Genomic DNA, 15,919 nt, shown 5'->3' with positions numbered 1-15,919 from the left:
TAACAAGCAAAAACACTTCTGCTTGCATGGGGACAGCAGAACATCTGAAGCTGATGCAGTTTCCACTACCATTACACGAGGTGCTTTTCCAAAAGGTCTCATGGTCATCAGTAGTGGATTTTTCTGAAGGGGTGTAAGGGACTGCATTAGGAAGGAAGCAGGAAAGTCCCACTGCACAAGCAGAATTCCCCAGAGGTTATTTATATACATAGAACCATAAAATTGTAGAGTTGGAGGGGACAACGAGGGTCATCTAGTCCAACCTCAAATCAAGAGTCTCAGGCTCTACCAATTGAGCTATCCAGGAAGCTCCAAACCACAACACTAGAAGAACAGCTTTACTGTAACTATGTGAGAACTATGTGTGCTGCACTAGGTTGCTCATTCTCTGTTCTTGGAAAATGAGACAACCTGCTGTGCCAGGTAGAAGAGGGGGGGGGGGAATCGTATTGGGAAAAGGTCACGCAACTGCTAGCATTCAGGAATTGCTAGTCAACGAGAACATCCACAATAACATATTGGGAACTGTATTGGGGGCAGAGGGATAATTTCAAGCACTACCAGGTAGATGGGACGTAGGGGGGGGGGCGCTGGGGGTTAAACCACAGAGCCTAGGGCTTCCCAATCAGAAGGTCGGCAGTTTGAATCCCCGCGATGGGGTAAGCCCCCATTGCTTGGTCCCTGCTCCTGCCAACCTAGCAGTTCGAAAGCATGTCAAAGTGCAAGTAGATAAATAGGTGCCGCTCCGGGGGGAAGGTAAATGGTATTTCAATGCGCTGCTCTGGTTCGCCAGAAGCAGCTTAGTCATGCTGGCCACATGACCTGGAAGCTTTACGCCAGCTCCCTTGGCCAATAAAGCGAGATGAGCGCCGCAACCCCAGAGTCGGTCACGATTGGACCTAATGGTCAGGGGTCCCTTTACCTTTACCTTACCTTTACCTTTACCAGGTAGATAGATACAGCTACAGTGGTACCTCGCAAGACGAATGCCTCGCAAGACAAAAAACTCGCTAGACGAAAGGGTTTTTTGTTTTTTGAGCTGCTTCGCAAGACGATTTTCCCTATGGGCTTGCTTCGCAAGACGGAAACGTCTTGCAAGTTTGTTTCCTTTTTCTTAACACCGTTAATACAGTTGCGACTTGACTTCGAGGAGCAACTCATAGAACGTGGTGTGGTAGCCTTTTTTGAGGTTTTTAAAGACTTTGGTGATTTTTGAAGCTTTTCCAAAACTTTCCCGACACCGTGCTTCGCAAGACGAAAAAAATCGCAAGACGACAAAACTCGCGGAACGAATTAATTTCGTCTTGCGAGGCACCACTGTATAATATATCTACACGCATTTTTAATGTAACGTGCTTTAAGGATCCTTCCTTCTGGCTCAAAAAGCAAATAACAAATACAATATTATTTCGAGAGCTCAAGACAAACTACAAAAAGGGTACCCATCTATTATCCCTTCCATGGCTGATAGCAGTTTGGGTGGGGAACACTTTTACGGCAAGGGAAAAGCAGTAGATGCAGAGAATTACGAGTTAAATCCCCCAAACCCACAGTCCTGGTCCAATTCTCTGCTACTAAAGTTGGAAGATCCAATCCAGATCTGCATCACAAAAGTGGGGCTTGCAAAGCACCACAAGTCAGCTGACATAGCTCAGCATCCAAGTCCCAAAGTGCAGAGTCCAACAAAGAGTTGGACTGCCGTGGTGGGCTGTAACCAAGTAGAAACCTGAAGATGCAGGCTCAGATCCTGCTGATGTGAATCCACAGAGACTACAAAGAATAAATACCTTTCTGCTGAATAAATATCAGCCCCTGCCTTTGGCAACTTCTGGGCACTTGAGAAAAAGTTAAATGGCCTTGGCTTTGTGTCCTCACACAGTGGAGAGGGTGCCAACCAGAAATCCATAGTTTCATATCAGAGATGAGAACTGTACGACCCAGGAGTTTTGGATTATGTACCTGGATAGTACCTTTTACACTATAAAGAGTCAGCTGCCAACACAAAGGTTTAAGAGAGAAGCCATAGTTGAGTTGCAGAGCATCAACCTCACCCCCACAGGATCAAAGATTCAGTTCCCAGTGCTTCCAGTTAAGAAGATTGCAGACAAGGGGACTAGAAAAAGACCCCTAAAGTGCAACTGGCAATGGGAATAAACTGTACTGGGTTCACAGGTCACCAATGTAGTGCCCATGGATGTTCGTATGCCAGCCAGAATCTTCTACTGAATCCACATAAGGTCTCAGTAAATATCCCCTCAAAAAGCCACAATGCCAGAAACCATTTGCACAACGTATGAGAGAACATATGATCCGCAAATATAAACCCAAACACCACCTTTATTGTGACCAACTAAAATGTCAATGCAAGTTTAGGTATAAGGCACCTTTCTGTTTAATTATGATAGCAACCATTTAGCATACACACCTGATCTGGAAATGTATGAAACAGAAAGTTGGAAACTTCATTTAAAACACTTTTATTTCGCAATTGCACTGATTAAAATTAATCTAATCCTGATTAAGATGAATAGAAGCTGTAAAAGAGCACTATAAAGTTGACTAAAAGTATTAGCAGATTCAATGTATTCGTCCCCCTGCCCACATGTACCCACATGTTGTCTAAATTCACACACAAATCCATAGTGGGGGTTTTATAAACTAGTGCCTTTTAACAGACTGAAATGAGGCCAAAAATGTATTTTTAAATCCTTTGTGAATTCCCTGCTCTCATTTCCTGAGGAAGGAAGTTAAATATACATGTATGGAATGTGCAACAACTGTACTACAGATGGCAAAAAAATAAGATGTCCAGGAAATGCCCAGCAAGCTACACAACGGAGGTTGTGACTCTCGCCAAGTAACACCTTTTTCTGCTCCCAAGATGTCAACCAGATGTTGAAGTAGCATAAGGGGGGCAGAATATAATTAATGTGTAAGAGGTAAGCCCTTGGCTTAATACTGCATATTTTGGCATGCTAACAGCCATAAACTAAGCTTGTCAGAGCATAAGAGCCCCCAAACTTTCAGTCCTGAATATGTGAAACAATAATAATAATAAAGAGTCCCTTCTAAGCATATGCTGAGGACAAGCTCCTGATCATTGAACAAAAGATATTTTGGGAATGCCTAATTTAAAATTTGTACCTTCAAGATGGGGCTCAACCCAACCACTTCGACACACACACACACACGCAGAGAGAGAGAGAGAGAGAGAGAGAAAGAAAGAGAGAGAGAGAGAGAACTACTAGCTGGAATTACGCTTTCAATGTGAAAAGACTACTCAAGGCCAAAGGGGGGGAAACCACATTAATGAACGCAGGAGTATTTTCCAGCACTTGCAAGCTAGATACCAGCTACAATCCTTTAATGCTAGGGAATATGAAGAGAGCCGTATGCTGCTTCTTGGATCAAGCTTAAACAGTCATGCTAGCTCCATATGCTCACTTAAAAGACTACTGGCTGCATGTGCATACAATACAATCTAGGTGGCTAGTGATCCTGTCTACCCTTCCCTCCTCTTCCTGTTTACCTAGTGTAAAGTTCTATTTTGTAAGCTGTGGGAGGCAGGGATCTTCCTTCTTGTATTCCATTAAGCACACTGGAGGCATTATATCACCAATAGTTTAAAACTGTAACATGTGTACAGTACATATATAACATATATAATAAATGACATAGTTTTTGTTTTATTATGCACTCTGTATTCTCATTTTGCATTTTTGTGTTATGAACCGCCCTGGGATCTTCAAATGAAGGGGGTATACAAATTTTAATTTTAATAATAATAATAATCGTTCACACATAGTGGTAACCCAAGATCAGAAACAAACCATGCTTTACCGCAAATATTGTGCCTGCTTCACTTCTCCCTTTTCCAAGCCAGAAAGCAAACCATGTAATGGCTGTCTTACCATCACATGTGAACCAGCACTCGTGGTGTGCTTCTTACAAATGTTAAGCCCAGAACAAATCCTGGCTTTTGCTTGTGGTTTGTTTGGAGAGACGCAAACCATGAGCACTGGTTCATACATAATTGTTAGCCAGCTGCTCCATAATTGTTTCTAACCCAGGACAATGAGGAGGAAAGAAGGCACAACTGAGCAGAATGGTGTCGGTTCATAGCAAATTTCTACTATGGCTTATCAACCTGCCCAGTATAAATGCATAGTCCTTTAGAGGAGTTGAAAGTTAATATAGGTTTTCTGCTTTTTTTCTTAAACTTTAAACAATGTAAAGAAGTATGCCATTTTGAGATTTAATGGCTTATATTTACAAGAAGTCCAACAATAAGGATTTCCAAAGCAACACTTTGACATTATTTTAATATAACACTTCATCAACAGTAAGGATACAGTGGTACCTCAGGTTACATACACTTCAGGTTACATACGCTTCACGTTACACACTCCGCTAACCCAGAAATAGTGCTTCAGGTTCTGGAAGTGCTCCTGAACATGATTAGAGGGGATCGGCTGGTGGAAGGGATCCAGGTCGGAGCGAAACAATATAAACTTAAAGCGTTTGCAGATGACCTAGTTCTGACATTACAGGAGCCGGAATCTAGTACGAAAAGAGTATTACAACTGATTCAAAACTTTGGTCGAGTGGCGGGATTTAAATTAAATAAACAAAAAACCAAGGTATTGGGGAAAAATTTGACAGATACTGAGTCGGAACGGTTTCAGAGGGAGACAGAGTTAACGGTGGTCAAGAAAGTGAAATACCTAGGGGTAAACATAACAGCAAAAAATCTGAGTTTATTTAAAGATAACTATGAAAAATGCTGGTTAGAAATTAAGAGAGACTTGGATAGTTGGTCAAGATTAAAACTTTCTTTGTTAGGCCGAATAGCTGCCATCAAGATGAATGTATTGCCAAAAATGTTATTTTTGTTTCAGACACTACAGATTGTAGATAAGACAGAGTGTTTCCGGAAGTGGCAGAAAGATATTTCTAAATTTGTCTGGCAGGGCAAAAAGCCCAGAATTAAGTTTAAGATATTAACGGATGCGAAAGAAAGAGGGGGCTTTGCCCTGCCAGACCTAAAGCTGTATTACGAAGCGGCAGCTTTCTGCTGGCTAAAAGATTGGCTACTTCTTGAAGATACGGATGTATTAGATTTAGAAGGTTTTAATAATGCATTTGGATGGCATGCATATTTATGGTATGACAAGGTTAAGACAAACAAGGCCTTTAAGAACCATATTGTCAGGAAAGCAGTATTTAATGTCTGGATAAGATACAAAGACTTATTGGAGAATAAAACTCCGAGGTGGCTGTCACCCCTAGAGGCTAAGGCCCGAAAAAGAGCCAATATGGAGGCCAATTGGCCAAAATATTGGGAGATATTAGAAAGAGATGGTAACAATTGGAAATTGCAGAGTTTAGAGAAAATGAAAGATAAAGTGCGAGACTGGTTACACTATGCTCAGATTAAAGAAGTATTTAAAAATGACAAAAAGTTAGGATTCCAGGTGGAGAAGTCAAAGTTGGAAACTGAACTGTTAGAACCTAAGACTAAAGTACTTTCAAAGATGTATAATTTGTTGCTGAAATGGAACACACAAGACGAAATGGTCAAATCGGTAATGATAAAATGGGCACAGGATATTGGGCATAATATTATGTTTGAAGACTGGGAAAGGTTATGGACCTATGGGCTGAACTTCACTGCATGTAATGCTTTGAAGGAAAATGTAATGAAAATGATATATAGATGGTACATGACCCCAGTTAAATTGGCCAAAATATACCATTCGTCTGACAATAAATGTTGGAAATGTAAGGAAAATGAAGGAACTTTTTTTCACCTCTGGTGGACTTGCCCGAGAGTGAAGGCCTTTTGGGAGATAATATATAATGAGTTAAAAAAGGTGTTTAGGTACACCTTTACTAAGAAACCGGAGGCCTTCCTCTTGGGCATTGTCGGCCAGAGTGTGTTAAAGAAGGACAGAACATTTTTCATGTATGCAACAACGGCAGCAAGGATACTGATTGCTAAGAACTGGAAAACTCAAAATCTACCTACGCTGGAAGAATGGCAGATGCAGCTGATGGACTATATGCAATTAGCGGAGATGACCGGCAGAATTCGAGACTTGGGAGAAGAGAGGATGGAAGAAGACTGGAAGAAATTCAAGACTTATCTGCAAAAGTATTGTAATTTGGCTGAAAGTTGATTGGGATGTCAGAGTAGAAGTAATTGTCTACCACTAAATTAGACTTAAGTTTAAACTATACGCTTATGAACAAATCCAAGACTATGAACAAAATGATAATTTGTTTGGAAATAATTCCTTAACGATGTAAGTGTGTGCGGGAGGCGTGGGGGAGTCCAAAGTAATGATGAAAAGATGTCAAATAATTAATGTTATTTGTTTAAATATGTTTATGTATTGGAAAACTTGAATAAATATATATTAAAAAAAAAAAACAGAAATAGTGCTTCAGGTTAAGAACTTTGCTTCAGGATGAGAACAGAAATTGGGCTCCAGCGGTGCGGCGGCAGCAGGAGGCCCCATTAGCTAAAGTGGTGCTTCAGGTTAAGAACAGTTTCAGGTTAAGAACAGACCTCTGGAACGAATTAAGTACTTAACCCGAGGTACCACTGTACTTTATTAATTTTTCCCTAATCAAGTATTTCAGCTCAGATGCTTTGGGTTTTTTGACAAGCTGAAGGTATTTATACATCATGTAAAATTAACGTGGTAAAAAATAGCAGTGCTTACTAGATAGAATTTCAAATGTACCAATTCTGATCCCAATCAATTTAGGGCTTTTGCCGGGGGGCGGGGGGGGGGAGCTTCTGGTTCAAAGTTTTTAGATTGAATTCCACTCCAGCAAGAAGTCAAAGAAGTGCCAATGTCTATGGCATTGCATGGCAAAATTGCATTCAGACTGGTGTCCCCTATGGGGCTTTCCTCCTAACCCCAAAGGCCAAGGCAAAAAGCTAAGAGGTGCTAAACCAGAGTGCAGTCAATTCCCATACCAGAGATTTTCTTCCTCAGCAGCACAACCTGACAATACACAAGGTTCCTTTCAATTCAAGCGTCCATTCTCCTCTTTCAACAAAATTATCCTAGACATCGCCGCTATCCAATCTACTTTTGGTCTTTCCCATTTTTCTTTTACTGGATGCTTAACTTCAAGGTTATTCTTGTATTTAGGTAAACCTGAAACAACGGCAGGTGCTAAGATTCTTTCTTTTGAGACGGAGTGTGGAAATACAAAAGATCATACATGCACACAGCGACGGAGTCAACTCCCCAGATGTTACATGTTTTCCAATTTACATTTAACTCCAGAACTAGCACATATTGTAATTCAGTTACTTAAAGCATTGCACATAAGCCAGAGACATCTTTTTTTACGGCAGCAAAGGAAACAGGAGGCGGAGATTTCCTTCCAACAAGATGATCACCAAACACACTTAAGCCCCAAACTGCACTTGAAAAATAAATAAAACTTGTTTCCTAAAGAGAAAACATATTATTGAAGCTTATCTGGGTAAGTAGGAATGTCACCAATGCCTCCACTCCGAACAGGTGCCTCATAAAAAATTAAGAGCCATGGAATTGCTTGATGCAGCACTTCTGAGCCATCGCTTTAATTATACATGAACGCATTGCTACCTGCATAAAATAGGCCAAGAGGCACGCAGAAATCATCCCTGCTCTGAGATTTCTCAGGTTCCTTGCCAAGTAAACAATCTGGTATTCGTGGAGGTACGCATTTTGTAAAGACCCAAGAACGACAGCGCTGACATGTTACAAAGCAGGGTTAAGGAGGGGGGGGGGAGAGAAAAACCCACAACCTTGCTAAACTTCCATGACCGCAGCCCAAAGACAATACAGCACACAGCAACCAATTAGGCATTGTGGAGTGCCATGCATATTTATCTAAAAGGACGACAGTCACTGCCTTTAGGATGTTCTGACTATGCAGCTTACAAGTTAAACAGCCTATTTATTTATTTATTTATTTATTTATTTAGCTGTCTTGGATATTTTTTTCCTCCATTCCACTCTTTAACCAGAGTTTATTTATATACCGCATTTTGCTGAAAGCGGTTCGGCTGGCAAAGACTCCCCAAATGGGTTACCAATGAACGATACTAGCTATATAAAACTGTAACAATAATCAATAATAAAAAAGCAACAAACAGCCAGATTATAACCAAGTTTTTTGTTTTGTTTTTTAAGAGAATCCAGTATAAGGTATGCACGTACACATTAGAAAGCCTGACAAATAAACATTTTTACCGGGCACCAAAAATAAAATAAAAGGGAAACTAGGAAAATTTCACTGAGAAGGGAGTTCAATAAAAACGGGGTGATATAGCTAAAGGGGGATGCATCCTTGGCTGACCACCTTCTTTATTTCAGTTTTGTGGAGCTCAGAGCTGAGCATTAATAGCAAGGCAAGCTTTTAGCTTATGAGACTAGCTAGTTGAACCCTTTCTGTTCATATGTAAGCAGCATGCAGAGCAGGAACAAAGAGTCTAAACATGTGAACCAAAAATAGCCAAGTCAGCAAATGTCATAGAAAACAGAAGAAAGAAGATGTACAGAAGTTGTTGTTTTTAAGCAGATTAAGTTCCTCCACCTGGCCACTAGGCACTGCATTTCCACAGCACACTCTAAGACCAGACAAATTTTATTTAATTCCTCCTACTGCCCCATTTGTTTTAGTCAGTGTTTGTCTGGGAATGGCATGACAACGCCAAATAGGCATTTTCATAGCCTGCTTCAAAAGCAATAGAAATTTCTTATTTATGTTCACATTCATTATTTTATACCATGACACTAGATTCATTTTTACCTCCACCCCACATATTATCAAAACATTAAAGATAAAGGGACCCCTGACCATTAGGTCCAGTCGTGACCGACTCTGGGGTTGTGGCGCTCATCTCGCTTTATTGGCCGAGGGAGCTGGCGTACAGCTTCCGGGTCATGTGGCCAGCATGACTAAGCCGCTTCTGGCGAACAGAGCAGCGCACGGAAATGCTGTTTACCTTCCCGCCAGAGCAGCACCTATTTATCTACTTGCATTTTGACATGCTTTTGAACTGCTAGGTTGGCAGGAGCAGGGACCAAGCAATGGGAGCTCACCCCGTTGCGGGGATTTGAACCGCCGACCTTCTAATCAGCAAGTCCTAGGCTCTGTGGTTTAACCCACAGCGCCACCTGCGTCCCTATCAAAACATTAGCTGATGTGTAAACTAATCTCTATTTCTGCACAGCTGGGTGTAAGCAGTATTTACAATGGTTTTTTGTCCACAAATTGGTGTAGTAGCTTCCCTGTCCACAAACTGCTTCAATCGCCAGCAGTATCCAAAATTCTGGTCCAGGATGCTTGAAAGCATGCACTGTTTTTCTACCTAGCTGTGTGAAATTTAACATTATAATTGTCATTGTTCCTATTGGGACAAATTAGAGAATGAAAACAGCCCAATGAATATTGGTAACTGCCTATAGATTAGTGCTGCACTGAATTTTCATGGTATGTTATTATCCCCGCAAAAGAAGTTGCAATTTGGTTTCGACATAATTTTTTTAAAAAAACCCTACCTTCACTCTCTCATATCTGTTCACAGCCACTGACCCCCAGAACACATCCTTGCCCTTGCCTCGGCAATAAGGCAAACCATACCCTGCTTTCCTATGTTACAGTAGCAAGGTTTTTTGCCTACCAGTGCTACATGCAGGATTTTTGCTCCCAGTTTTTTTATTTATAACATTTGTTGGCAACCCAATCAGCAAAGTCCTCTGGGAGGTTCACACACAGCAGACAATATGCAAATTAAACCATAAAAAACCCAATTAATTTTTGACCTAAAAACCAGCACAAACAGTGAAACAGCATTTAAAACCCAGAAAAATCAAAATGTTCCAAGAGCGGAAAAAAAAAAAAAAGGCCTCAGAGATTTTTTTTTATTTTATGAAATACATAAAGACCTGTGTGGCACCAGGTAAGTGCCAGGTTGACACTCATCAGGGAGGGCATTCCATAATTAAGGTGCCACCATCCCTGTTCCAAGCGCTCAAGGTGCAAGCTAAATAGAATAATACTAAATTGAAAAGTACATCCCCCAAGGTGAAATGGAGGAACTGGTGGTGCTCTGGCTAGTGGAGATGTGGAAATAGATATCCTTTATCCATACTGAGGCAAACTGTGCTCCAATGTGATGAAGTGGAAGGACGCTAGACATCTTCCTTGCATCTTATAAATGCATCGCAAGATCTAATACAGGCTGGAGGCCTCCATCTTTCTTGGAGATCGTGAAATCCTTTGAACAGAATCCATGATGTCTTTGGGCCCTGTACACTAGTTCTATTGCCCCCTTGTGGAAGAGGGTTTCAATCTGCTCCTCTAGAGGAGATGGTGGTGTTACAAGAGAAAATATAGTTGGGATAAAGTCTCTGTACTGCCTCATTAGTTAAAAAGACAACACAAAAAATAAAGTCTCTACATTATTGAATAATATGACCATTAGGTCTCTATGCTCTTCATCTGCCTATTTTAGTTCAATATGTGCGTTTACACTTGTACTCAAAAATCACCAACATTACCAGTATCCTTACATCCAATTTATTTCTGGTCTGGGGTTTCATTCATATATTGCATTCACAACTTTTAATAAATTTTTCTGTACACAAGCACTGAAGACCGCACAGAAAAGAAACGTTCACTGTAGAATTAGAGCAAGATGGAGAAGGGGGAGAATACTTACTGTGTAGCTCACGATGTATCACATCTACTAAGTTTGGTTCATCTCCCCACCAGAATATCCATAACTCCTTACAATCAGGTTTGACATCACGGCGCCAGACACAAAGCAGATTGGCCTGCAGACAGCGGATGAAACTCAGAAGGATGGGGTCATCTTGAGCAGGGGCCGAGATAATGGGGCCACAATCTCCATGGCCTTCAAAGTTATACCTACGCCACTTGATGCCAGTGAGTTCCGCCTGCAGGGAAGAAAATCAAGAGAGTATTAAAACCTTTGCAAGTAACTGATATGCAAGTTTGCCAACTTATTTGAAATACTTCAGATTTTAAAAGAAACTGAAACACTAGCATTGCTCTTTCTTAAACTTTCAGTGCCTCTTCAGAAGAGAGACCATTGTTGTTGATACAATAGATATTGGATAAGTCTGCAAAAAATGAATAGGCAGAAGCTTAATAAGAAAGCAGATTTTCATACAACAGAATACAGCGGTACCTCATTTTTTGAGCATCTTGGAAGCTGAACGTTTCGGTTTTCAAACACTGAAAACCCAGAAGTAAATGCTTCTGTTTTCAAATGTGCCTTGGAAATCAAACGGCTTCTGCTGTGTGTTTTTCAATTTTCTCCACTGAACTTGCAGCCAGTCTTTTAGGCCTCGGTTGTCGAACATTTCAGAAGTCGAACAGATTACGCTCGAGAACCAAGGTACCACTATACTACGCTTTTAAAACTTACCATGCTTTCTTTGTAGGGAAATAGGTATTTCTCCTATCAAAAGCACTAATAGAAATAAGACCCACGGAAACCAACAGGTAAAGCACTTGCAATTTAATATGCAGGGGTACAGCTGAACTGTTTGTTATTGCTGAAAGCTAAGATTCTATATAGAAATCTAGCAGTTCCTCAAACTCCCAGGCACTGCCAACTGTTGCAAACAGAATACAGGATAAAAGTGGATGCCTGATCTGTCTGCACATTATCACAAAACAGAAAACAAAACAAAAAAGGGAACCCTATCTTATACCAAAGCTCTTTTATCTCAAGCTAGTGTTTTATGTTAATAAAAAGATGAAATTTAAAACATTCTTCATTTCATTTCAATCTGCGCCCTATTCTATAATTACATTTTAAACCATTTTGGTTTGACAAGCTCCTGCATCAGTGCCCAAAAATATGTAGCTGCTACTAGCATACACAAGATTAAAATATGCAGGATAACTGCACAGCCTGTTTATATTACAGAAATGTAGTACCACATATCTTAATCATTAGAATCTATTTAATCCATTGTTTGAATAAATAAATATTTCAAAATCATTTGGCAACTTAGGGAAAAAACATAAAGCAGTCCTCTGCTTTCAGCAGCTAACAAACATTTTGGAGCCCTTGTTCTGGGTATCTGCATTCTGCCTACTGACAAGAGAAATATGAATGAAAGTGAATTCATACTGATTTATTATGTGGATTATTAAATTGGGGCACCTAATGACTCTGTTCCCTCATGGCAGGCACACATATATTATCTTCTTCAGAGCAGTTACTTTGTTAATTTACTATTTATTTATTCAATTTGTTGCCTACTTTTCATTATAAAATAATCCCAAAGCAGGGTACAATACTAATGAAACCCAATAGACTCATACGATCTATCAATAAACAAAAGAGAAAGACAGCAAGCTGGCAAAAGCACATACACCAGGGGGTGGAGAACTAGACTGGTGGGGCAGATCCTCAGTTCCCCAAATCCCTGTGGTCAAGCTTTGACAGGTGGGCAATCAAAGCTCAAAGTGGCTTGTTGTCATCAGTTCAGTGCAAAAATCAAATTGAGGGTGTCCCCTTACACCAGGGGTCAGCAAACTTTTTCAGCAGGGGCCGGTCCACTGTCCCTCAGACCTTGTGGAGGGCCGGAATATAGCGGGGGGGAGAACAAATTCCTATGCCCCATAAATAACCCAGAGATGCACTTTAAATAAAAGGACACATTCTACTCATGTAAAAACATGCTGAATCCCAGACCATCCACGGGCTGGACTGAGGAGGCGATTGGGCCGGATCCAGCCCCCGGGCCTTAATTTGCTTACCCATGCCTTACACTATGTGTTGGGCCGAAAACAGACTTAGGCAGCCCCATTCTCCTCATGGTGCCCATACATAATTGAGCTAGTCCCCTGGTGTAGTTGTCTCAAATCCCTAACAACCTCCATTCTTGGATTCATAGAATCATAGAGTTGGAAGGGATCACAAGGATAATCTGGTCCAATCCCTTGCAGTGCAGGAATCTTTCACTCAGTGTAGTGCTCAAACCCACAGCCCTGAGATTAAGAGACTCTCGCTCTACCAACTGAGCTATCCCTCAGGACTACAACATCACCTGAACAGGCTCACTTAGGAAGGTTGCTGGGCACTGGTGTGGGCAGTATACAAGCAGCATCCCTTTTCTGTCTATAACCCAGCACCAAAATTCCTGCACTGCAACACAACACAGAGAACAGTAGTTGCTATAGCTCAACTGGCCCAGCCCTGTCATCTGACCTCTTCCTCCCATCTCAAGAAGCAGCCATTTCAAGCAGCAAAGAGGAAGCATTCAGAACATCATTCTAATTTTTGGCAGCACCACACTCTTAGTAGTATATATGGGGGGGGGGAATATTTTGCATTCTTAAGCAGAAGTTTCGCATCTGTATACACTGCAGTAAGCCAGGTGCCTAGGAGGTTTCCTGTCCTTGTAAGCGGGGAGAGAAAGGAGCTCATGCTGTATGCATGAGGGGAATCATGGTAAGGAGGGGCACAAGCACACCCCTCCATCTTGCATGTATTTCTTAATAAAGGACAAAAGCAGGCAAAAATCTACATGAGGCCACTACTAGACAAAGGCGTTGGTAAATACTAAGATCATGTAACAGTATCTGGAAGCAATAAACTATGTTGCTAAATGTCTAGGGTTTCTTCTCCTTCCTACCCCTGCTGTCACACACAAACACACACACTGACACACACACAGAGAGAGAGAGAGAGAGAGAGAGAGAGAGAGAGAGACTCTAACTGACTGACCAATTTCAGTGGGGGGAGTGAAGGAGGAAGAAGAAGCAAAAGCTTTGGCAGTAGCGAATGAGAACACACTGAGGACAGGACTTGCCGGCAGCTGCCTTGATCATCCTGGGGGATTCCATCTTCTCAGCAAAGCTAGTTGCTAACTGTGGCTATACAGCCAGTCCCATAAACCACAGGACTATATTTTAATACAGTGGGACCTTGGTTCCTGAATGGCTTAGTTGTCAAACCAATCGGCTCCCGAACACCACAAACCCGGAATTAAGTGTTCTAGTTTCCGAAAGTTTTTTGGAAGCCAAACGTGTGACGCGGCTTCTAATTGAGTGCAGGAAGCTCCTGCAGCCAATCGGAAGCTGCACCTTGGTTTTCAAACCATTTTGGGAGTCAAACAGACTCCCGGAACAGATTAAGTTCGAGAACCAAGATACCACTGTATTCTGAAACCACTGCAGTACAGCCTTCCAAATCATTTTGCTGTGTAGTCCTCCTCTGCTTACTCCTTCCTTCCTCCCATCACTCCTTCCCAGGTGATACTGCTAGTCCTAAGGGCTACTGACATTACTACAGGGCAGCCCAGGAGACCGTGGACACAGCTCCTCACAGGGAGATAGAAAGAAACCAATCTGGTTTCCCATTCAGGTGCTCAGTCAAGGACAACTGTTGCCCACCTCAGAATAACATGAGGTTAGACACTCTATCTACATCCACCATCCACAGCTGACACTGTTATACAGTATTTGTTTTACATAAGCAGTTTCAATAGCCTCTCATATTTTTCTGTCTTAACAGGCAGGGATTGAATGTGGGATCATATGAGTCCAAAGAATATGCTCTTCTATGAGCTATGGCACCTCCTCAGTCCCTCCATTCTATCATTCTGCTTTCACAATTATTTTGAACACGACCAAGAACAGGCATAAAAGAGACAAATCTGACACCATTTCAAAAAAATACAGCAAATGCTTCCAAAGCCGACCATCCCACGCCCCACGCTGCTCAGTCATACTGAAACTTAAAGCTCAGAATTAATGTTGTTATTTCCAAAAATACTACTCCTCAAGCAAGAAACTGGAGCCCTACCCAGTGATGTGGATTTTCCAGAAAAAGTTGAAGATATTTTTCCAACGCCCTAAATCAATTGGGTTCTAATTTAGCATGCTTCAATTATGCATACTTCTGCTTTTAATCCACTCTCTTCACAAAGAAATAGAGACTATGCAAGTAGATATGTTGCCTCCAAAAAGTTATTCAGTCTGACAGATAGTGTATCCAACCATTCTGTTACTAATTACGTAATGGACTTCCCTGTCTTCTTCGCCCTCATATGCCTCCCAGAGTTGCTCAGATTTGGGGGTGCACAAAGGGGTGCAGAGGGGAGGAGAGGAAGGAGATGTCCCATTGCATCAGTGAAAATCTGGGGTGGCAGGTGTCCTCAACAGTATGTCACCCAATCTATTTTTAGAAATGAGAGAATTTAATACACCATCTGATATACAGGGAGAAAGAGGTTTTCTGACCCAAATCACTAGTTGCATTTTTTTCTTTCTTTTGCTTTTCTTTAACTTACAGTGAAAATAATGACCTTACTATAACAGGACTATTTCTAAGGCTTTGTATTTGAAAATACGCTTTCAAATTTTCAAATTCCTACAGACACCACCCTGGCAAACCCTATAAACAAGAATACTGTACTACTGTCAATTTAAACCAAAGCTGAGCTTTCTAGTCACATCACCGAATGTGTCATAACTTTCATGTAAAATGCAACATTACTAATTTCAAAACATGAAAGCACAGTATTTTAACTTCCATCTGGCTCTTCCTGCTTCTAACGAAAAACTGAGCAAGCTAACATGCTTGGTGAGTGCTGAAATGAGCTGGTTGATACATGTCATCTGAGGTATGCAAAAGCTGCAATCCCAACAACACTTAATAGGTAGTGATTCCCATTGAAATAAATTGAATTTACGTCTGAATAAACATGCTTAGGGTTGCAATGTGAAGGTGTTATTTTACCAAGAATGTTCAAGTACTGTCTCCATGGTCAAAATGTAACTCTAAACTGAATGTGCAGAGAATATGCCTCCTGAAAATGAATTATGAGAAAGGGGCTCCATTTCAGGGAACTTTTTCAAG

The 15,919-nt window shown here is 41.2% G+C and overlaps 1 protein-coding gene and 1 long non-coding RNA gene across 2 annotated transcripts in view; one reads left to right on the top strand and one right to left on the bottom strand.

Moving 5' to 3' along the window:
* The window catches only part of LOC308466039, a 365,679-nt gene that overhangs the window by 248,452 nt on the left and 101,308 nt on the right, over positions 1–15,919 (top strand). The window lies entirely within an intron of this gene.
* Positions 1–15,919, bottom strand: part of MED13L (mediator complex subunit 13L) — a 172,444-nt gene that overhangs the window by 128,345 nt on the left and 28,180 nt on the right. Inside the window, exon 2 of the mRNA XM_080986142.1 lies at positions 10,736–10,973. Within this exon, the coding sequence (XP_080842268.1) occupies positions 10,736–10,973 (238 nt within the window). The remainder of the gene's footprint in view (positions 1–10,735; positions 10,974–15,919) is intronic.

The sequence above is a fragment of the Podarcis pityusensis genome (assembly GCF_964106645.2).
Source record: "Podarcis pityusensis genome assembly, chromosome: 16".
NCBI classification, from domain to species: Eukaryota; Metazoa; Chordata; class Lepidosauria; order Squamata; family Lacertidae; genus Podarcis; species Podarcis pityusensis.
This window is presented reverse-complemented; position numbering and strand designations above follow the sequence as displayed.